The 24,264-nt window shown below is 36.6% G+C and overlaps 1 protein-coding gene across 1 annotated transcript; it reads left to right on the plus strand.

Moving 5' to 3' along the window:
* The first annotated feature begins 3,965 nt into the window (after positions 1–3,965).
* Bet1 (Bet1 golgi vesicular membrane trafficking protein) lies at positions 3,966–14,810 on the plus strand. The gene is made up of 4 exons (XM_013026101.1): positions 3,966–4,122; positions 8,861–8,985; positions 11,601–11,657; positions 13,639–14,810. The coding sequence occupies exons 1-4, from the start codon at positions 4,104–4,106 to the stop codon at positions 13,792–13,794; spliced, it is 357 nt and encodes a 118-aa protein (XP_012881555.1). The 5' UTR covers positions 3,966–4,103; the 3' UTR covers positions 13,795–14,810.
* The last annotated feature ends 9,454 nt before the right edge of the window (positions 14,811–24,264 follow it).

The raw sequence follows: 24,264 nt of genomic DNA on the forward strand, positions 1-24,264 counted from the left end.
TATCTTGAAAAACAGAAAAAATAAACTTAACTTTATATTACATAAAACTTGATAACATAGTTTAATCCACAGAAAGCTTACTGAAAATACTATTTTGTTTCAAATATATAAAACTAATTGTGCCATTGGGGAAAACAGCAACTCAGTAAGTGGAATTGTAAAATTACATGTTTGTCAAGGTGTCTAACTGCTATTGGAATAAAACTGTATTGTATACTTCATGTTCCTTTGGCACTTTGATTGTACGAGTGTTATAATTCAATAAATTCATTGAATAAAAATATTATGACTATCAACTTGACTAAATTGATCTTGAATGTTAGGTAATGTGAAACTATTTAAAACAGGTCATGTTGATGTGTTCTAGGCAAAGAAAATTCTATCTTTTTCTATAATATTTAGAAATGTCAACAAAGCCGGGCGCTGGTGGCTCACGCCTGTAATCCTAGCTACTCAGGAGGCTGAGATCTGAGGATCAAGGTTCAAAGCCAGCCCGGGCAGGAAAGACCGTGAGACTCCTATCTCCAGTAAACCACCAAAAAACCGGAAATGGCGCTGTAGCTCAAGTGGTAGAACGCTCGCCTTGAGCTGAAGAGCTGAGGGACAGCGCCCAGGCCCAGAGTTCAAGCCCCACGACCGACAAAAAAAAAAAAAGAAATGTCAACAAAGTCTCTACAATTGGAATATTACAAGGCAGCCAATGCACAGTGCCCATTTTGAATTTTAGCTTTCCAATACTGCTCTAGTGTGGATAGAAATTGGGGTGTGGTGGATGGTTTGGAAGGACTAGATGGCTTACACTTTTTCTCTTCCTTCTTGCCTTTCTTTTAGGACCTCACATGTACTTTCTTTGTGAATTTATATTTCCTTTTACTCAATCCATGAGAGCCTACACCATAATCTTTTCTATATTCCCTAATTTTTCCTTTCATTTTCTCTGCTAAATTGCTATTTCTTTCCAACTTTTCTTTTTCTCAAGGCCAGGGCAGGTTACTGAAAAAGACCTTTTGTGTGTGCGTCAGTTTTGGACTTGAACTCAGGTCCTGAGCACTGTCTCTGAACTTTTTTGCCCAATGTTACTGCTTTACCACTTTGAGCCACAGAGACACTTCCATGCTTTCCAGTTAAATTTCTGGTTAATGGTAGGTAAGAGTCTCACAGGCTTTCCTGCCCTGACTGGCTTTCAAACTGTGAATCTCAGATCTCAATCTCTTGAGTAGCTAGGATTACTGGCATGAGCTACCAGCACCTGGTGAAAAAATGACTCTTGTTCAAGGTTCTATACTTACTATGTTTTAGGATTCTGCATCATTGTTTGAAGATTCTTAATTTTACCTCTGGCCTTCTGTTCTGTAAGTGAATTCTGATGGAACAATATAGCATGCACACGCACCATAGATGTATGTATGCTTCTATTGTTCTAGTAAAAATGAGATAATATTCATATATGAACTACAGTGTACAATTGTGTGATTTTAATGCTTTCAGTTAAATGTTCTTACATTCACATTTAAAACTCTGCTTCACATTATCAAGATGAAGCATAAATTTACATTATTAATTATAAATTTTTATTTTCACTTATCTGAAAAGCACTAATATTAAATGGCAAATAAAACAATATGGAGAGTTAAGGTTATCATGGAAGAAAGAATAAAGCTTTGAGCTTTAGTCTCATTAATTGCTCTTTCTACCCCCATTCTCTTTTATTTTTATTTGAAGTAGGGTTAGTTTTCATTCTGCACTAAGTCCTGAAAATTTGTGGCTAGTTTTATTTTTTTTTTTAGGTTGGAATTTTGTGCCTCATATTTATTAACTTCAGCCAAGAAGGATTACTTCAGTTATAGTAATATTCCTGAGTTATGGGAAAATATGAACAAATTAATCCTTTCAAAACAAAAAAAAAATGGTCAAGAACTTTGAAGTAAACCTATTGTCCTTAAACAAAAATGTTTTAAAAATAGTATTATGCCTTTAATAGTATTGCCTTATTTTATTAGATTACACTTTTTATTCTTTGGAAATCACTGAAAATGTATCTATAGCTATGTAAGCTATTATATGAGTACTTTGGCCAACATAGTAAGAGTAACAGCCACATGTTTTCTGTGATAGTTTGGAAATCTTGTCATTTTAGTCTCCAGGAAATCATGTTTTAAGTGCCAAATGAGGGATTCAGCAAACGAATTTTTTTTTCTGTTGTTTTTTTGGTGCCAGCACTGGGCTTTGAACTCAGGGCCATGGTGCTTTCTCTTAATTTTTCACTGAAAACCTGTACTCTGCTGCCTGAGTCGCATGTGGTTAATTGGAGATAAGAGTATCAGAGACCTTCTTGTCTAGGTTTGAACCCTGATCCTCAGATCCTAGTCTCCTGAGTAGCTAGGATTACAACTGTGAGCAGCTATCACTGAATGCAAACTAAGTATTATTGCATAGACTGTAAGTCAAGTATTATCTGATTTTAGTTTATATTTTCTTATACTTCAAACGTAATACTTGAGATACTGAAATTGCCACATGGTCAGTAAATGGGTTAACATTTATTTAGTCAACTTTGAGACCTTAGTATCCTGCTTTTCCTTGGTTGGGTCCTTAAGTTTAGTTATACTGATAAAAATGAATGGGTAGGAAACCAACAGAAAAAAAGAAAGGTTCCAGTATCATACCAAATCCATATTTAGGGCGGGAGGGCAGAAATCTGGTATTGACCTCAACATCTTGTGCTATCTCTTGGCCTTTTTGCTTGTATGTAGTCCTCTACCACTGAGCCACAACTCCAGTCTAGTTTTTTTTCCTGGTAATTTAGAGTTTGGACATTTCTTTCCCTGGTGGTTTCAAACTGAAATCTTCAAGATCCCAGCCTTTTGAGTAGCTAGGATTCCATGTGTAAGCCATGGGTACCCAACTCAAATCCATATATCTCTATCATATTCTTGGATCTATAATTACTATAAGGAATACTTAATATTGTGTTGTAACTTGTGACTTCAAGTCAGTCATCTCCTGGAGACTCTCAAAAGGTTAGATACTGAGAATACCCTGGAAAAAATAATTGAAGAAAATTATAGGTGCTATATATGGCCAAAACTTTGCCTTCCATCAGTAATGAAGTTACATATTTGAATTAAACAAATGAAAAGAATGTAGAAAAATGGAAAAAAGATTTCTCTTTGGTCTCTATCTTTATTAGTAATTATTCTTCTGTGTATTAAATGCAGGATTTTTTCCCCCCTGTCTTTTGGAGGGGAAAGGGAAAGAAGGGGAAGGGAGAGGAGGGGAGAGGAAGGGAAACGAAGAGAGGAAGGAGAGGCAAGAGAGGAAAGGAAAGAGGAGGTTAGAAGAGGGAGAGAAGGGACAAGAGGAGGGAAAAGTGGGGTAGAGAGCGGGGAAAGAAAGGAGAAAGGGAAGGAGAGGGAGGGATGTACCGGAAAGAGAGAGAGGAGTCCCATTTATAATGAAAAATCATGGTTCTTTCTGTGGGTATAACCAAAGCATTAAACAGGAATCCCAGGTGACTTTGGGGTTTCTTTGAGAGCACTAAACCTGCCATGAGTCCTATGGTTCCTCTTCAGTTCCTGCCTCGGGTCTCAGATTACGTTTTTAGTCTAATGCGAAACTTGAACGAAGTTTTCTCCTCCCTTGATTGGACTTGGGGTAGATGGGAGTACCAGGCCCTATCAGGAAAGGTAAGCTACCTGTCCTGGAGACCTCGGGGAGGCAGATCCGGTGGGCTCAGCCTAGAGGTTACCAGCGGAAGCGGACAAGGTGCAGGCCAAAAACACTGCAGGTCAAAGAGTTGCAGTCACAGCTCTTCCGGAAACCCCGCCCACTCCTGCAACCCGCTCCTCGCCCCGCCTCCCTGTCCTGTGTGCCTCGTGGATGGAGAACTACATTTCCCAGAAGGCCACGCAACTCTCTCGCATAGAGCGCCAATTAGCGTCCGGTGACGCTATCAGTCAGCGCTGTGTTTAGACTCTCCTGATGTCGTGGCGCTCTGGGACAAGAAGTTGGTGCTCTGCGGGGCCCCGGGACTGAGGGCGAGGTCTGGGTGATCCCGAATCCTCTCCTACCCGCTCCACTCTTTCCGCCCCTCCTCAGGCAGAATGAGGCGTGCAGGCCTGGGTAAGAAGAGGGCTGAGGTTCGAAGTTTGGCAGCTCTAGAAGCTGCCATGCTGGGCCCGGGGCGAGGGAGGAAAACTTGGACTGGTCTCTCTCACCGGTTTCAGCTAATGAGCCAGCTGTCTGCAGGGAAAATCTCTAGAATCCCTGCCAAGTGGAAACACACCATTTGTCCCAAACCCCAGTGGTTTCCATAAGTTTGATTCAGATGGAAGTTTGGATGGAGGGGGCGGGGGTGGGAGCTTGTATGGGGGAGAGAGAGACAGACAGAGAGGGAGGGAGAGAGAGAAGTTTGAAGAGAGAGAGAGGGAGAGATGAAAGTTTGAAGAGAGGGGGCGGAGAGGAGGAGAACCTGGGCGGGGTATGTACAGGTGCCAACTCTGGGGAGTTGAGGGTTGTAGTCTGAGCTTTGGCTTGGGAAACTACTGTTCTCCCAGCCCAGCCCTGGGTTATCTCTCTGCTGACTCAGGATCTTAGTTTCTGTAAAGTGAAATTTGGGCGTTAGGATATGATAGTGATTGTATTAGTCCTATGACAGTGAGTTACAAAGGTTAATGTATGTGTCTTTGTAGTTCTGGTGTGGAAGTCTGGGTCAAAGGCAATATTATCCAGAACATTTCTTATCTGGACCTTATTCCACTGTTAATGCAAAACAAAGTGGTAAGGTTTGGTGACTTAACATGTGTTTTTGACTTTGTGAGTTAAGACCCCAACACACTAAGCGGCAAGGAGATTTTATGGGCCCCTTTAATAACACAGCAATTACAACAGTATTTTGTGCTTCTGAAGCTCTGTATTAAGAGAGTACAGATTTTTAAAGAAGGAAATTCTACTATCTCAGAGTACAATGTAGTTGGAAATACATGTGAAACTTTCAAAAAAAGAGGTTATTCTTGGTAACTATTTTTAGTTATTGTAAGATTTTAAAAAAGGAATCAATATTTTTAATGTCAGATTTTAAAGTCAATGAAACTTACCAATGTTAACATTCACTGATTAACACATTAAAGTATCAAAAACAATTTTATTGTCCTATTTTCATTCATATATGTGTGTGTATATATACATATATGTGTGTATATATATACATATATATACACTGCAATCATACCCAACGCATTGACTACCTTCTCTTCACCCTCCCCTGGTTCTGCTCTCCTCAATACATCCCCTTTTATATTTGTGTCTTTATTTTTGGAGACACAACCTTTTAAGTGTAGTTTTTTGTTTTATAAAACCATAGAGGGAAATGAAATTGAAACAACATTCTAATTTCAAAAAGGCTTAGGTTTGTATGCATGAAAACTTTTCTTTTTCATCATCCTTAGTGACAACTATTTATTAACTTGAATAAGCTCTAGCTTTCTTGCCATTTATCAACTCCCTAGTGGTGCTTTCTCATCTAATTTAGCTGGGGAGTAGGGATGGGTACAAAGAAAAGTTATTGTAAATGTAGTAGATTTACATCCATAAACTAGACCAGTGATTTCAAAGCTAGGTTACTGTGTAGTTTATGAAGACATAGCAAGTTGAAGTGGACATTAAGTAATGAATAATGGGAGAACTGAGATCCACATAGGACAATGACTGAAAGAAAGGTGTACAACTAGTTATGCATGATGTGCCAAGAAATTATGATTTCATTGTGTGCCTGCACACACACACACCACTCCTGGGTCTTGACCTCAAGGCCTGGGCACTGTCCTTGAGCTTTTTTGCCCAAGGTTAGTGCTTTGCCACTTGAGCCACAGCTTCACTTCTGGCTTGTGGGTGATAAAAGTCATGGACTTTCCTACCTAGACTGTACTGGAACTGTGATCCTCAGATCTCAGCCTCCTAAGTAGCTAGGATGCCACTGGCACAGGCTGATAAAGCCATTTTTCTTAATGGTCACACAGGACTTCATTTTGGAAATCTTTCTCTGTCAAACCAAGGAATACATATTTCATCAATAGGCCCTTGACTCCTTTGAATGTTTTATGCAACCATGTACCTTGTTAAGTTGCAGGGGAAAAAAAAAACAAGAATTTTTAGTTCTCAGCCCTAGCTGTACCATATGTGGGAAGATTTTAAATTAGATTTTTCAACTAAATTATAGAGTCTCTGGGAACTTCCCTTTTCTTTTTAAAAATTACATATAGGTGAGAGGGAACGTGATTAAGTATTACTATAATTTACATTGGTGTAAAATAACAGGCTTTTTAAAGAATTTTCAGTGTCATAATTTGGGGTAATAATCTGATAAGGTATTCATGTGTGCATTACTCATGAGTTGCTATATAAGTAGATCTAGTCATTGGTAGAACCTTCTTGGAGAAGTAGCATTTTACATTTGTCTCAACTGACAAAGGGATCTTCAGTATATACTAACTTTGCTGTAACATTTCACAGCAACAATTCATGTTAAAAGTACTAGCTGCTTGGAATACCAATTTAGTGTTTTGTTTTATTATTTTTGTCAGTTGTGGGCCTGGATGCTGTCCCTGAGCTCATACCTACTGCTCTATCACTTTGAGCCACAGTTCCATTTCTGGTTTGGGAGTGGTAAATCAGAGATAAGAGTCTCTTGGACTTTTCTGTCCAGACTGGTTTGGAACCATGATCCTCAGATCTCAGCATCCTGAGTTACTAGCGCTAGGCATGCAGTTCAGTATTTTATTCCTCTGGGGGTGGGTGACAGTTTGAAGGAAACCATATTTTTGAAATGTACATTGAACACTTTCTAGACAACAAATGAGAAGTTTACTTTGAAAATATAGAACAGTGTTTTAAAAAAGCTCCTTAAAATTATAATTAAGATAAAGAAGGAAAATAAAGCAAATAACATTAATTTAGAATGAATTTCTTGATGAGGTTGTTGAGTGATTCAACTATAAGCAATTAATTGTTGAGAAAATGTTATATACCCAGATCTCTAGTCACCTAGGTAGGAAGCATTGCCTTTTCCCTCAATAGACCTTATTAAAGGAGAGTTTCCACATAGTATGACTTAGTAATAAAATAAGAATTCATTATAAGTAACATTTCTTTAATTTGGAAAAATATGCCCAATTCCTATATTCTTAACTTATATAATAACACATTTGGAGGACTTCAGGAATAGTATATCAGCAACTGAGGGAAAATTTTGTCTATGCAGCATTTTCCTCAGTTTGGAATATACTTGTTCAACACTTTGTTACAGTTTTAATGGCGGTGTCTGCATATAAAGTGCTCATTAGGCACAGCGGAAGAAAGAAAGATGAGGCACACCTCTCAGTGAAGAGTATAATCCCACTCTTGCTAAAGCTGAATAGTAGTGTTCCTTAATCAGTTCACTTATAAGAATTCATTGTGTATGTGTTTATGGGGAATTATGAGTGAAACAAACTTAGTTATTACTCTTGTAGCAATAGAGAAAAATATTAACATAAACATTGTAACATTTCAATCCAGAGAGCAATATTAATGTTATAAACAATCAGAACTATGTGGTTTTGCTGCTCAGAGAAAGTAAAGTTGTACTGTCTCACCCCTTGCTTCAGCTAATAGTCCTTCCTGCTAACCCCTGTCCTTCCAGCTCTTACTGTCACTGCCACTCTATCAGCCTTTTGAGTTTATTGAGGCTTATAGTTTGAATAGCATCCCTTTCTCCTACCTTCTCAGTCCACTGGTAAATCTACTTCAAAGCCAGGCCAATACAGCCTCAACATTCATAATTTCAACCATTATTCAAGCAACCCAATTTTGGAGTTCTCTTTTTTCCTCAGCCCCAACACTATAAATCTCTAGCTGTAGCTGAGCCTGACCATGTGGCTTCTGAAGGGCTAGACCAACTAGTACTTTAGAAAGAGCACACATCTGGGGAGATTCAAGCCATTACAAATTTTTGTTAAAATCAGGTTTATTTTATCCTCCTCCCAATCTTGAGCAATCCTGAACACTTTATCTTCATGATTTTCCTTAGTATTTATTCCAGGTTATCACCATTGTTTAGCAGATAGACCATGTTCCTTCTTTACCGAGAAAATTAGTGGCAGTATTTTATTTATTTATTTTTAACTAGGTAAAGGACACCTTTCTTCGTAAATTCCAGAACAATAAGCATGCATTGACTGACTAAGGCTCGTGGTACCTGCTATTCTGATGAGTGTCTAGTACCACATTTAAATAGGGTAATGGGGCCTGTCTTCTCAAGGCCCCAAGAAGATAGGTAGCATCTGAGAGAACAATAGATCTGACACATGTAGCTCCTCAGATACATTTGGCAAATGGATGAAACTACAGAACTTGCAGCTAATGTTTCCATAAGTTATTATGTCCCCTTAAGCTTCAGCTTTTGTATTCCATTCCCTGGAGTACTGAAGTCTCAATGAGAAATAGATGCTGGCAAAAGACTGCATCTACATTAGTTCTCCTCTCACATGATATCTTCCTTTTTCTTCATAGCCCAAATTCTTCAACGGGCAATTAATACTACTACTTTAAAGTATATGTTCCAATTGTGCAGGAAGTGTCTCCCAAATATTCTAGTATATGAGTACCAAGCAACCAATAAATGTGTATTGAAGGGAATTGAGGGTATTGAAAAGAATCCTGATCTCAGGTTATGGATTTTAAAAATAAACTTAGAGTATGAAAACTGTAGACATGCATGGTCTGCAACGCCCTCCAGGGGTCTTTTTTGGTTCTTTTCTAACTGTTTGGCTTTCAAAAGTGACCTCTGTTTTTGCTACCCTGCATGTCTGACTGCCATTTGCAGGTGAAGGAGCACCTCCTGGCAACTATGGGAGCTATGGCTATGCTAACAGTGGGTATAGTGCCTGTGAGGAAGAAAATGAGAGACTCACTGAAAGTCTGAGAAACAAAGTAACAGCTATAAAATCTGTAAGTATGGAATATACATATATTACTTTGTACACATATATGTATACTTATGAATTATGTGTTTTGGTGTCATACTAAGAAATAAGTATGAATACAGTCATTGAATGAATTGCACTCAGATTTTAGGGAGGCTCAGAAATGACACATCTTGTTTAATTCTTCTTTAATTCTTTTTTCAAACTCCAACCGTTCTTTTCCTGTGGCAGTAATCTAAAAACACTACCTATTTTCTGTAATAGTTCAAAAAGAGCGGTTCCATCTTCCAGCCCGAGTAGCTATTGAAGTTTTTTCTAGTCCCCTAAGGTACAAATCTTCATCTTCTGTGTTTCTACTTTGAACCTCATTTCAGTCTTAACATTTTCTCATGATTCTCTTCTTCATGGCTGCTTTCCTGGGTTTTGACATGATCCATTAGGAGAGCCCCTTACTCTGTCAGTTGTGGCTGAGCTATGTACTGCTGCTACAGTCATCTTTGTAGAATGTTCTTAAAATTACATCTGGCCCTCCTAGAAGTCTTTGGTTTATTCTGTGATTAAATAAACAAGGTCTACCTCTGGGGCTTAGTTCTTCAAAGACTGACCCCAGCTTTTCAGACCTTATGTCTCATACAGAACACAGATGTATTTTCTGCCAGACAAATGGGGGTGCTCTCCATGCCATGCCTTTGGTCACACTGTCCCTTGTCTTGCTTATCCTCTTCCTCCTTATGTTGGCTGAAGTTAGGCTCTTCCTGAAAGGCCCCACTTTGCTGCACACTACTTCCTTCCTCTAAGCCTCTGACTACTACATCTAAAAGCAATTTATTTCCTCATGGGTGGGCAGGTCGGGGGGAGGATGGGATGGGAAGGGGAAATAAAGGAGGAGGCTACAATGCTTGATAAGAAATGTACTCATTATCTTGCCCATGTAATTGTAACCCTCTGTACAGTATTTTCACAATAAAAGAAAAAAAAAGAATAACAAAAAAGAAAAGAAAACAAGACCATTTGTGTCATTTCTATATCAATTTCTGCATAGTGATTTACATTGGAATTATATGCATATAAAAATGATTTTCAGGATGTAGGGTTTTATTTTAAACCTTGTTTTATTATACATGGAATCTTACATAATTCTTTATCAATGGTATTAATTGAATAAAGTATTGAATAAAGGAATTACACAAAGATGATTTTAATAATGCATATGATCAATTTTGCATTGCAATAAACATATTATGCTCTTACACAGCATTCAGAAGAAGCCCATGCTGCCAAGCCTTAATTGGTATTTCATTACAATACTTGAAACATCAAATTGTGTTCAGCCTAGACTATTATTTGTGAAACAGTATTATTTTTCCAAGTCATAGTAAAGCCAAAAGAGTTGATCTATCATATTGCATAACGCTAATAATTTAGAAAGTATAACATTTGGGAGGACATAAGAATTAAATGCCTCTTAAAGACAAAACTAATATTGGACACTGAGATTTTTTGTTATGAGAAAGCTGTTCTATCCTGGAAATTTCTTTTGTTGGCATGAATGACACTTGTTGCAAGTTTGTTGGGTAATGACCTGTAATTTTTTAAACTTGGAGGAAATGCTTATGTTTTGGTCTCTATAATAGTGATAGGGTTTTGTGTTATCCCATATGCTTTCATAATAGTTCCAAAAGATTTGCAGCAATAGATTGTTGTTTTTTGTTTTTGTTTTTTGGTCAGTCATGGGGCTTGAACTCTGGGCCTGGGCGCTGTCCCTGCGCTCTTCAGCTCAAGGCGAGCGCTGTACCGCTTGAGCCACAGTGCCACTTCTGGTTTTCTGGTGGTTTATTGGAGATTGAGTTTCACAGACTTTCCTGCCTCGGCTGGCTTTGACCCATGATCCTCAGATCTCCTGAGTAGCTAGGATTACAGGCGCCCGGCTTGGATTGTTTTTATTTAAATACTTTGTTTTGTAAAACATTAGATTCATGTCTTAGCAATCACCATTAAACAAATCCCACATAGGTTTGAATAAGCCAGAGCCTTTCTTTAATCCTTACTTTGGATATAAAATTATTAGGTTTTAGTTTGCATAGCAGATGTAATTGCCTACCTATACTATAGTTGTTTATAGGGTCATACTCTTTCTGCATGTATACAGGATATGGGTATTACTAACTTTGTAAATTATTTTCAAATTATATTCTAAAGAAAAAGATCTTTAATAATCTAAGTAATCAGTATCAACATAATCAAAGTAATGCTGGCAGATATTAATATCAAAATACTTATATCTGTATTTGCTACAGGTCCTTATATATCCTTTGAAATGCAAGAAGGAAGTGTGCAGGTAGATACTCCTATGTGAATAAAATAGAGAACAAAAAATGCAAGAATAAGAGAATCAGAGAGAATAGTGAGACAGAATTGATTATTACAATGAAATCAGAGTGAATAGGAGAGAAAATTATTTTTCCACTAATTTTAGTGGACAATGTATCTGAAGAAGAGATAATATTTTGTATTTCTAGAATTCTAGAATAGAGCTTTATTAGGGAACATATATATGCTTAGAATATCATTACTACTTTTATTTTACAATACTTGAATACCTTTATATGAGTAGTAATGTGTCTGCTTTCTTCTTTATAGCTTTCCATTGAAATAGGCCATGAAGTTAAAAATCAAAATAAATTACTAGCCGAAATGGTAAGTTGTTATGATTTTAACTTTACAAAATTTGATCTAGCATTTTCACATTTGGTTTGTTAACTAATAATAATGTTTTATTTTTTATGTGTTTTTAACACACCTACAGAGTATAAATCCTGGATTTTCCACTCTATGTATCTAGTCAGTTTGTAATAGCTATAATATTTATTTTTGCAGTTTTTGTCTTGCCCTAAAGTAAGTAGAAATAGAAGGTGGAAACCAACTTACGTACCATTCTGTGTTTAGAAGCACTGTTAAAAACTCAGGACAAATTATTATTTTGAGTGGTTTTAGAAGTTTCTGTGGGTAAAGACTACTACTAGTAATTTACTAACCCAGCAGTCTTAAAATCTTTGCTTCTAGCCAACCAAATGCCTTTATTTAATGGAAATTTACTTTAGATTCATGTCTTAGCAATGACCACCAAACAAATCCCACATAGGTTTAAATACACTAGAGCCTTTAATCTTTGGATTTAAAATTTCTCAGAATCTTCCCTTGTTTTTCCACATGTTAAAATTTTGTACTATTCAAAAGTTTATATTGATAGCAATATTCTTATTATGCTTTCTACTAGAGTCATCTAAAGTACACTTTGAAAATGGATACGCCAGCCTGCTGCTGGTAGCTCATGTCTGTAATCCTAGATACTCAGGAGGCTGAGATCTGAGGATCACAGTTCAAAGCTAGCTTGGGCAGGAAAAATCCACGAGACTCTTATCTCCAATTAACCACTCAGAAAACGAAGTGGCACTGTGGCTGAAGTGATAGAGCGCTAGACTTGAAGAGCTGAGGGACAACACCCAGGCCCAGAGTTCAAGCCCCATGGCCAATAAAAAAAAAAAAGAAAGAAAATGGATATGCTTAGTTCTTCAAAATAACTCATTCAGAATGTGTATGTCTGTGTTAATCCTGGAGCTTGAACTTGGAGCCTAGGCTGTGCTCCTGCGCTCATGACTAGCATTCTGCTACTTGAGCAGAGGCCCACTTTCAGCTTTTTGGAAGGAATAGTTTCTTGAAGATAAGCGTCTCATGGATTTTCCTGCCAGGGCTGTCTTCAAACCTAAATCCTCAATCTCAGCTAAGATTAGAGTCATGGGCTGCCCACCCTCCTAGCTCTCACTGAAAAATTTAGGGAACAGGGGATAGGCATGTATCTTTTTTTTTTCAGCCATGAGGCTTGAACTGTGGGCCTGAGTGATGTCCCTCAGCTCTTCAGCTCAAGGCTAGGGCTCTACCACTTGAGCCACAGCGCCACTTCCAGTTTTCTGGTGGTTTATTGGAGATAAGAATTTCACGGACTTTCCTGCCCCTGCTGGCTTTGAACTGTAATCCTCAGATCTCAGCCTCCTATAGCTAGGATTACATGAGCCACTGGCGCCCAGCATTAGGCATGTATCTTTTGAAAACAGCATCCTCTTTCCTGATTCTGATAAATAATCCCTATGAAGAACCAAGTATCTAAAGAGGGTAGCTATGACAGAGGCTATGCTATGTAGAATCTTATGACAAACCTTGTTTTAGGATATTGAGATTTCAATAAAAGTGTGATATTTTTCCTTTCCACTGTCACATGATTAACTTTTAATAGACTTCACTATACTTCAAAGTCACTCTTAATCAAAAGGTGTTAAGAATAAAGGCATTCTAGCCTTTAATATGATACTGTATTAAATTTTGAACAAATTCTTGTCTAGGGTAGCAATTAACTGACTGACTATACCAAGCAGGAAAAATATCTGTAATGCACAAAACAGAAGAAACCTCTATGGTAATGCACAAACATTACCTTTATTGTTAATAGTTTTTCTTCTACATAATTAGAATTAAAAAAAAACCTAGACAGTTTGTGAAATGTTTTACTGGAGAAAAAGAGAGCCTTTTAACAAATGTACAGTAATGACAGTCCTACTTAATTACTTGAATATGCAAATGTAGAACATTAAAATTTCAGAATTATGTTTCTATTCTCTCCTAGGATTCACAGTTTGATTCTACAACTGGATTTCTAGGTAAAACTATGGGAAAACTGAAGATTTTATCCAAAGGGAGCCAAACAAAGTTACTGTGCTATATGATGCTGTTTTCACTGTTTGTCTTTTTTGTCATTTATTGGATTATTAAATTGAGGTGATGCAAGTAAGTGTGAGTCTGGAATTTATTCCAGCTAATGGTTTGAAATACCACTTTGTTAAAAATCAGCATAAAAACATTCCTCACTCTCAAATAGTATGGCCTTTTCCATTCAAGATTATTGGATTCTACTTCTTTTATAAATCACATTAGTAAGGCAATGCTTTTTAATACTGTTTCTTACTGACTCATTTTAACCCCTATTTTCAGGGGTATTGAGATGGCCTGAGATCAGTGGTTTACCAGTTTTTGTGTTTTTTTTTCCCATTTTACTGTTAAATTGAGTAGCAGAAGAATATTCTGTTGTCACCATAAATGTAACTTATATTGCATGTAAAGAAACTAGTGGGGGAGCAATATAATGCCTGGAAAGAACCTGATATCAAACTCCTGAGGTAGTGAGCCAGAATATGATAGATTGGTAATTTTATTTCCCTCATACGTCAACAACTATGATGATCTGCTTTCCCTTCCTCCTTTGGCAAAAACTGTGAGCCATTTTCTTTTTACCTAAAACTTTCTCATTAATTTTGATCATATGATTCTTCTGTCTTTGTCCAAAACCCTCCTTCTTTAATAGAACTTCCACATACTACTAGTATGGCCAAAATTTACATGTGTATCCATATAATTATTGTTTTATATTGATTTTAAAAATTCCATGGACTTTATTATAGCTTCATGGTTTTACCTACTTAGGTAGGCAATTTGATTATCATTTGTACAGAATTTAAGTGAAATTAAATAATTGCTAAGCTGTGAGTGGAAATCAGATGTTTAAGCAAAATGAATTGCCCCTGCTTTATTATGTGCTGAACATAGCTATGAAAATACTCAGGCATTCAAATTGGAGTCAAGAGGATTGTTGTTTTAATCAACGTATTTGTAGAAAGTGTGACCAAGATGGATATGGGTGGAAAAGAAATACTAAATTCTGTGAAAATACTCTGTATTGGTCCTGTTTTGGAATAACCTATTTATAGTTTCTAGAAATAAATTTTTATGGGGATATATTAACTGACTCTGTTGAATCTTTGCTTTAGCCCTAGCTGCTTGACATAGAATCTGAAAAAAAAACAACTGTTCTGAAGACTCGGGTTCTGAACAATATCAAGCAAAGTTAACATTTCTTTTTTGTCTGAGCTTGCTTCAAAGAATTATGGCTGTCTTGCCTACAGTTTCCAAAAATCTCTTGAATTCTTTATATTTCTATTGATTCACTCTGCAATCCTTTTGATCACGAATTCCTTGTCAGTTCAACCTTAGTTTTATGGAGACATTGTCTTCATTTGGGTCTCCATTTTACTGGTAAAAGTATAAGACCTTTGTAGAATAAGTGGCAGACAGAGCTGAGGTGTAAGAGAAAAGACGCTTGTTTGAGTGAGATGACCTGTGCTCATCTGATCTTTAATCTTTCACTCACTCAGTGCTCTTAGCTTCAGTTCCTTCATTATAGCACCTTTTTCATAGAATTGTGACAAGTAGCTTAGGTAATGTAGTGGAAACAACTTGACATATATGATAGTCAATAAATGTTAGTGTGTCCACTCTCAGTAACTGTTAGTCCTCAGTAGCAAGAACAGAAGCTAAATATTAGAGGAGAGTTACTTTAAGGGTGTAAGTTTTGAGGAGAAGATGAACCTCCAGTGGTTTCTCTTTTAGGAATTTTAACTACTGTGTGTCAATTATGTAACACCAGAGGTCATGGGCAGTAATTGAAGTTAAAAAAAGAAGAATTGCAGTCAGTACAATCAAAAACCTCTTGCTGCTGGGCACCAGTGGCTCATACCTGTAATCCTAGCTCCTCAGGAGGCTGACATCACAGTTCAAAGTCAGCTTGGGCAAGAAAGTCAGCGAGCCTCTCATCTCCAATAAACTACTCAGAAAAAGCTGAAAATGTCACTGTGGCTTCAGTGGTACAAGCACTAGCCTTGAGCACAGAGAGGCTCAAATACAGAGCCGGAGTTCAAGCTCCAAGACTGACAAAAAACACCATTTTTTGGCGTTCATTTTGATAAGCATTTTATATGATCATATACACATAGCTATTGAGCCCTTGTGATCCTCTCCTATTTCTTTCATCTTTTTTCTTTTTTGTCTTTCCTTTTTTCTTTAGTTTATTCCCCTTTGTCACTGTTTTTGATTTCTGTACCCTTTGTCTTATATATGTTTATTTGATTTGGGGAAGCAAAGGGGAAGCACAGAAGAGGTGGAACAAAGGGTGAACCAATTCAGCAGTGACACTAGACATTATGTTGGAAATGAACTATACAAAGAGACCCAGGAAACAATTTAAAGATAAGAGAACATAAGGGAATAACCAACAGAAACAGGCCATTGAAGTCTTAAGGAAAACAGTGATAGCAAGAGAAGGGCATATTTCAGAATTAAAGTTAGCTGTTTTATGAAAATACTTAGCTGTGTTACAACACTGTGAATAAAGTTGGGTATTATAAAGGAGGTAGTGATTTCAGGTAAAGGGAGTTAGGGTGATAAAAAATTGTTCTTATCACCACATTGTTCAGCATTTCATATTTTGATATTTTTTTGAACTGTGCAAAACTTGACATATCATATCTCTGTTAGCTATGATGCTGGCAGGTAAAACTGGCCTTTGCTTCACTGGGGATCTTTCTGCCAACAAGTGCTTCTTTCTTCTTGGAGACACCCCTCCCCACCCCACACACACTAGGAAAAATCGCTCCTACAAATTGAATTTGGGAAAAATATAAAGTATAGCAAAGTTCTAATTCTTTATAATTGTTTAGAAGCTCATTATTAATTCTGTAAACATTTATCCTTGCAGTTTTCTGACAAGTTGCTTGTAATAATTCAGTAGACAAAATACTCGGCTATTACAACTTGCTATTATTGAATAATCTGTTCAAACAGCAAGACTTGGTGATGTTTGGGTGGAGTATTATATACTCTACATTTTAAATGCGAAACAAATTCAGAAAACAGTTCATAAAGACCCAAGATGTCCAAGTTTCCCCTGAAACATCTAGTCACTGCATTTCAGTAGGGTTGGTTCTTAGAAGTATGCCAAACACATTGGGCAAATAATAGAAAATACAGCTTACACCTGGATGCCAAGTCTACAAACAAGTATGGGGAATTATATGTATTTTGATGGAATTCAAATTGGTTTATCAACTAATTCTTGGCTGTTACTTGAACTGAGAAGGAGAGTTAGCTAAGTATTCAACATTGTCTGCATCAGAAACTTGAAGCAGAGAATCCTTGCACCTGCATCCATAAAATGCTTCTGGTTTCTATAAAATAAACAAGTTTCCCTAATATTTAAAATTAGATACATACTGAGTTTGAGAGAAGGTTGAACATTGCCTGGTAATTTGAGTCCATTTAATCAGGAAGTGATACATCAGGCCATACTGGTATTTGTTTAGTGGGATGCAACATAATATCATGGGTAAGACTGAAAACTATGAGGCCACATTATCTGAGCATAACCCTGCTCATCTGTTCCTGGCTCTGGTTTGATGACCTCCCAATCGTATCTGTAAATCAGAAACATTTTACATAAGATAGATATTGCTCCTACTCTCATAAGCTTAGTGTTATAATTAAATACTACTGGAGAGCTTGGAAAATGTGGCTAATTGTTGTCTTTTTCTCTCCGGACTGGTACCCCTGGGATTCTGATCTGTTAAACCAGCTTATAGGCAGCTGAAGGAATTTTGGCTTCTTTCTCCTCCAAATACACTGCCAGGAATAAAAAAGAAAAAAGAAAAAAAAAACCAGCTGTCTTTTTTGGAATGGTTCATCATTTTCTGGAAATTAACTCATTTAGGTTTCTTTGCATCCTCAGCAATCTAATGGAATTACTTTGAACTTTTTTGGTTTTGTGTTGCTTTTAATTTTAGCTTATATAGCTCATTTGGGCTATTAGCGTAAGAACAGACCTTTGACCCTCTGAAAGCAGAAATTTGAAGTGAAAGAAACAAAATACCTGTGGAGGCATCAATTACCTATTTAGCATAAAATGTGGACTACTCAGTTCTATTTATTTTGTACCATCTAGATGTTATTCTTGCACCAGCACTGTGCTATTTTAATCAGTACAGTCTCGTAGTGTTTTTAATAGCCAACTGATATTGTTATCTATTTGTTCTGTATGAAGAACAGACTCTGACATATTTTAATAAATCATAGTGGCTTTGATAAGAATCGTTAATTTATAATCTCTGTAGGGGAAATTAAGCTCAGCATTTTATTGTTGAAATGTTGAGTTTTTACTTCAAAACATTTCTCATTTTATATTTCTCATATCTTTAGTGGTACAGTGGCAAACAAGTTCTTGCAGTGATGGGTCAAGATGATCTATAGTAATATCTATAGTAATTTTTATTTCTGCAGTGAAAATAGTCCCACCCTGCTTGATTTCAAGCACAAATGTGTCATCACTGAACAAAGGGTTATGAAAGTACATGCATCATTGGCTCTTATGGGCTGGTACAAACTAGCTCCAGTACAATCTACAACATTAGATTTGTATTTGTATTAGTGTGTGTGTGTGTGTGTGTGTGTGTGTGCAAGAAATGGGGCTTGAACTTAGGGCCAGAGTGATCTCCCTTAGGTTTTTCACTCAAGAATGGGCATTCTGCCACTTGGGCCATGTTTCCACATCCAGCCTTTTGGTAACTAACCAGAGATAAGAATCTCATGGACTTTCTTGCCCAAGCTCACTTTAAACCACAATAATCAGCTCTCAGCCTCCTGAGTAACTATAATTCCAAGCATGAGCCACCAGCACTTGACATATACACAGAGTGCCTGGGGCTCACAGGTGATTGTAGTCAGCCAGGGGAAGAAAAGTCTGTGAGACTTTTATCTCCAGTTAACCAGCAAAAGGCTGGATGTAGAGCTGTGGCTCAAGTGATAAAATGCTAACCCTGGGCACAGAAGCATAGGGACAGTGCCCAAGCCCCAGGACTGGCATAAATTAAATAAAATAAATAAATTTTTAAAAAGGGAAAAGAAGTAGACTTTTTTGGGGGGGAGCGGGGGTCTGGTTGTGGGGCCTGAACTCAGCCTGGGCGCTGTCCCTCAGCTCTTCAGCTCGAGGCTAGCACTCTACCACTTGAGCCACAGCGCCACTTCTGGCTTTTTTACTTTTTGCTTATGTTGTGCTGGGGAATTGAACCCAGGGCCTCATGCATGCAAGGCAAGCTCTCTACCACTGAGCCGCCTTCCCAGCCCCTAGACATTGTTTCTTTAAGAGACTCTCTCCTATAACAGAAAAAAACTCAAGTGACATGAAGTTAAATGAGAAATAAACTTACAAAGAATGTTTTTAAAAAGTACATTTGGAAGATCATTTGTACATTTTACATATGTAAACTTTTTTTCAATTTGTATGGGAAAACTCTCATTCAATTTCCACCCTCTTATTCTTGGGTAATTTAAATGTATAAGGATAACATAGGAACAAGAACATTATGTGTAGTTTTGTTTTCTTCATGCTTTTTCTCCAGTAAAATGTTGGAGCATGTGTGTGCAAGGTTATTCTGAGAATTTCTTACCGTGTTCTCTCTCAGAATGCACTCCTGTGGTCATTAGAAGGAAGACCTGTTCTCCCTTTTATTACAAATTTTTGCCAGAACACTTGAAGGTCCACTGGAGAAATTTGCAAAGTTCTATGCCCAAGTTTTATCTTTCTTTTCCCTTCAAAAGGAACAGAAATTTAGAAATACACAGCAAATATTTTCCACCAACCAAAACATATTTTATATGTGAGACTCTAAAGCTCATGTAAGCTTAATGAATCATTTATAATTTAAGTAGCTGAAGTAAAATGTAAAATATGACCACATTATTTTAAATATAACTATGAAGTTTTATATTGCTTAAAAGGGAAATAATGTTTAATATATTCTTTTAAATAACAAAATCAACCACAGACTTCAACAAGGGTGAGTATTATATAATTTCATTTTTTAATGTTACTATTCTTTTTCAAATATCTGTGATCGTGGTACAATTTAGAATGCCCAACTGAATCTAATTTTATTAGTATTTGTGGATTATTTGAAATTTACAATGAATTTGGAACTGAGAAGGAAAAAAACAAAACAGCATTCAAAAATTTTGTATAAAGCATGTTAATATTAAAAAAAAAACATTTTATCGCTCAGGCCCAGAGTTCAAGTCCCATGACCGACCCCCCCCCAAAAAAAATTTATGTCACTAATTTAAATTTTAAAGGAATATGATAATTACTAATTTCATCTGAGTGATGAATAAAGAGTTGTAGGAGCTCTGCAGTTCAATGCAATCCCATTTTGCCCCTTAGTAGATGAATGATCAAGAAAATATGGTACATATATATGCAATGGGATTCTATACTTCCATCAGAAAGAATGACACCACCCCATTTGTAAGGAAAGGAATGACTAGGGAAAAAATTATATTAAGTGAAGTAAGCCAGACCCAAAGAAACATAGGTCCCATGGTTTCCCTTATTTGCAATAATTAGTATACGTCTAGGATAACCTTAGCAGATGAGCAGAATAGCTCAATAGCTATGTAAATATGACCATATAAGATGATGCTAAGTGACTTGAACTCTTAAGATATGGACACAAGAGGTTTTGCTTTGTTGTAGTTGGTTTTAATGTACTATGTAATTTCTTGTTTCTTTTGTGTTCTTCCCCCTATGGTTTATCCCCTATTGTCACTGTATTTGATTTTGGTACCCTGGATATTGTATATACCTTTATATGAATTAGAAAGGGAAGAGGACCAATAAAATTGTGAGACAAAAGACAAGGGGGGACCCAATACAACAGCAATACTCACAAAACAGTATGTTGGAAATGATCTGTACAACTTGGAGGGAGGAGATTGGGGTGGGAAGAGAAAGTGGGAAAAAATGAGGGAGGGGATAGCATGTTTGACAAGAAATGTATTTATTACCTTACTTATATAACTATAATCCCTCTGTACATCACCTTGAAAATTTTTTTTTAAAAAATAAAAAGAGCTGAAAAATAGAGTTGTAGAAGCAGGTAACTTATTAGGCTTTCTGCATTAATAATTCATTTACCTTAAACTACATAAGAAACTTACTTTTCAGGAAACTGGAGGTTGAGTATTACATTTGATAACTGTATACATTTCAGAAAAGTTACTGTAATAAAATATTTTAGATTATTTATAGTTTATATGTCATTTATTTTTAAATCTGACATTTTAATTTTACAAAATTATTTTTGTTGATATACGCACAAAACAGTTACAAAAACACATCTGTGAAAAAGATCTTTATTATTAGATTAAATTATTTAAATAAGTAATGGATTATCTTCTAGAGTATCCAGAAATGTTTTTGTCTTTCAAAGAAGATCCTCCTACCCAGACCCCCCATGTAACCGAGATTACAGATGGGAACACAACACAGATTAGCTGAAGTGAGATTTTTGTTAACGTTTGCATGACTAACCTTATGCTAGGGTCCTTCTAATCTCGTGAATAATTAGGGTTGAATAGTTGGGATTGCAAGTGACCGGCAGTGGCTTCTTAGGGGCAGTCTGGCCACAAAGTCTATAATAATGACATATAGCAGTGCCTCTCTCAATCACCATAACATTATATACTGTGTAAAAAAGATTTTGTCTACCTACCCCCACAAAATGAGAAATAGGGTCTTTGGAGATTACTGTGCTTAAGACAAAGTAACAGCAAATTAAATTAGCTTTATCCAAAGACAGGAAAGAAGGAAGTGTGCTTAGCACTGACACTGAAGAATGTCATGGGGACACAGGCAGCCATTGAGTGATGTCCCTACAAGCAAAGGAACAGCAATTGCCAGCAAGCTAGAAGGTAGCAAGGAAAGACCTCCCTACTGGCCTGCAGGAAGAGCATGAACCTGCAAATAACTTTATTTTGAAGTTCTGTCCTCCATAATTATGGCAAATGAGGTCTTGTTGTTTTACGTTCCCATCTTGTGGTGTTTCATAGCATCTCTAGGAAATTAATACATTACCAATGCAGCACCTATGGGCTACAGAGGAGAGCCTAGCTGCCGTTCTGGGCACACAACACTGAGACTCTGCAGGGCAAAGTACAGGGCCCTGGATGTCACATTGTCATTTGTGCCAAGCCAGAGCCTGTATAGCAAATGGAAATTCTAGATAGATTTATTCTAGATAGCTTTACACTTGTTCTTTCTCTTTTCCTTTCTTTCCCTGCTTTCCTTTTGTAATACATGATTGATAGATTCGAGAATTGAGTTGGGAAATAAATAATGCAGCCAGTTTCATAGGGGCAAATTGCTAAAAAATAAGACTGAAATTAATGCAAGCATTCTAAACTGAGGAGCCACTGATGTATTGCAAGGACCCTTTCTTACGAATCAAGCATAATTCTGTGAACACACTTTTTCTCTAAAATTTTGTACAAAGCCACATATTTTTATTTGAACCTAAACAACTATCTCCATATATGTACAACAAAAGTAAACAGTGATACATAAGATATCTTATCATCTTTTGACATATATGAGCTATTATTAATTTTAGCTTCTCAGAAACAGTCCAGGTTCTAGGGATTTTACTCATGAATTGGAGAAAAGTTCATGTGTCCTTAAGTGATCAATATAGGAAGATAAGCTACTAGCTCTATAATTTTTGGAAGACAGAGTTAACCTTGTCATGACATGAATGAATAATTAATGAGAAGAACCCACAAAGCCAAATACTCTATGAGTATTACAGGCTGGGGATCACTGAAGACTACATAATAATAGGACTAGAAAATGTTTATTCCTCTTCATCAAGCCAACACCTTAACATCACATCAATGAGGCTTCTACATACAAGCAGAGACGTATAACTGGCACAGTGGCTCAAGTGGTAGAGTGCTAGCCTTGAGCTGAAGAGCTGAGGGACAGCGCCCAGGCCCAGAGTTCAAACCCCATGACCAACAACAACAACAAAAAGAAATGATGGATAAACTATGAGAAGTGTAAAAGAAAAATGGATACCAGCAAGAATGAAGGAAAGGGATATCTTCCAGTGGCAGAATTAAAGAAACTAAAATGCAACACAGAGAGAAACCCAATGGAAAACTGAAAGCAATATTGAAGTATATGAAAGAAGAACTCCCAACATATATCTAATGTTCCAAAAACTAAAAAGAATAAAAAAATTAGGAAAAAACCTGAAGCAACAATAGAGGAAATGCTCCCGATTTGAAGAAATAGTTAAGTTCTCAGGCTTATACACCATGCTAATACCCAAGAAATGAACAAAGGAAAAAGTCCACAGCTTGGCAATAATTACTTGATAGACAACTTTCATTTATGGATACCTAGGAAATGCACAGAGCTACTTTCTACATTTTAGCTTGATTAGCATAAAGTTGAAAATATCAGACATTATTACATCAAGTGAATATATGTATACATGTCCACATTTGTATATGTTGTTTATATGCATTTGATAGATAACTTTCAGATGTATCCTTGACAATGCTCGCATAATTTTGTCCTACATTTTTGCTGTACCTTTGAAAGTAGAATTTAAACATCTATCACAATGTGAAAAGAGGATTATAAATTCAAAGAGGACAGTAACATGCAAAGCAAAAGAGTGATGGAGAAGAAGAGGCTTGGGTTTGGGTTTGCGTTTGGGTTTTGTAATGTAAGCTTTCCACTAACCCATTGTTCGGCCAACTTTTCTGCAACTCTCTTGAAAGTATTTCACTTTAAGCCATCTCTTTTAACTTATTCAGAAACCAAGATGGAGATGCTTTTCAAACAAATCCTCATGTTTGAAGTCACATTGTCAGTGGAAGCTTGCCTCTTCTAATCTTGGAAATTCCTGAACATTTGTCTAGAGCCCTAAAGGACACAACTTCTTTCTTGGGCTCATTTATCCCAGGTACAGAATTACATAGTAATATATCAAAATTATGACTTGGAAGCACTAGATATTGTTTCAAGAAAGATGTAGATTGTTAACAAGTATATTTTGTGGACTCATAATACCTTGAAAATTGAACCTCAATGCTGAATACTTACCGCTGAGTGTAATATTAAAAGATAGCATCTTTCATTCTTCAACTTTCCAAGGGAAAGAAGCAATTTCCCCATAAATAAATATCTATGATCCTTCTAGCTTTCAAAAATCACAAACAGCCTGCTTGTAATTAAAATGTGAAGGGTGACTCAATGGCAGTTCAACTATCTGGAAAAAAAACCCCAGCACTTAAGGGCCTGAAATGTCTCCTATCAAAGGCCAATCTCATTTGCCATCAAAGCTTTTAGATTCTAACAATGGATTTAAATTTTTGTGCATTATCTCTGAAAAAACACTATTGGCTGTTTTTGTTGCAACCACAGAAGGAATTTTCTCATCATAATGTAAAATAATAACATGAATTTTTGGAATATTGTGTGCTCATTATAGGGATTGTGAAAAATAGAATGAAGAAACACTTTAAAATC

This window comes from Dipodomys ordii, unplaced genomic scaffold (assembly GCF_000151885.1).
Source record: "Dipodomys ordii isolate 6190 unplaced genomic scaffold, Dord_2.0 Scaffold90, whole genome shotgun sequence".
NCBI lineage: Eukaryota > Metazoa > Chordata > Mammalia > Rodentia > Heteromyidae > Dipodomys > Dipodomys ordii.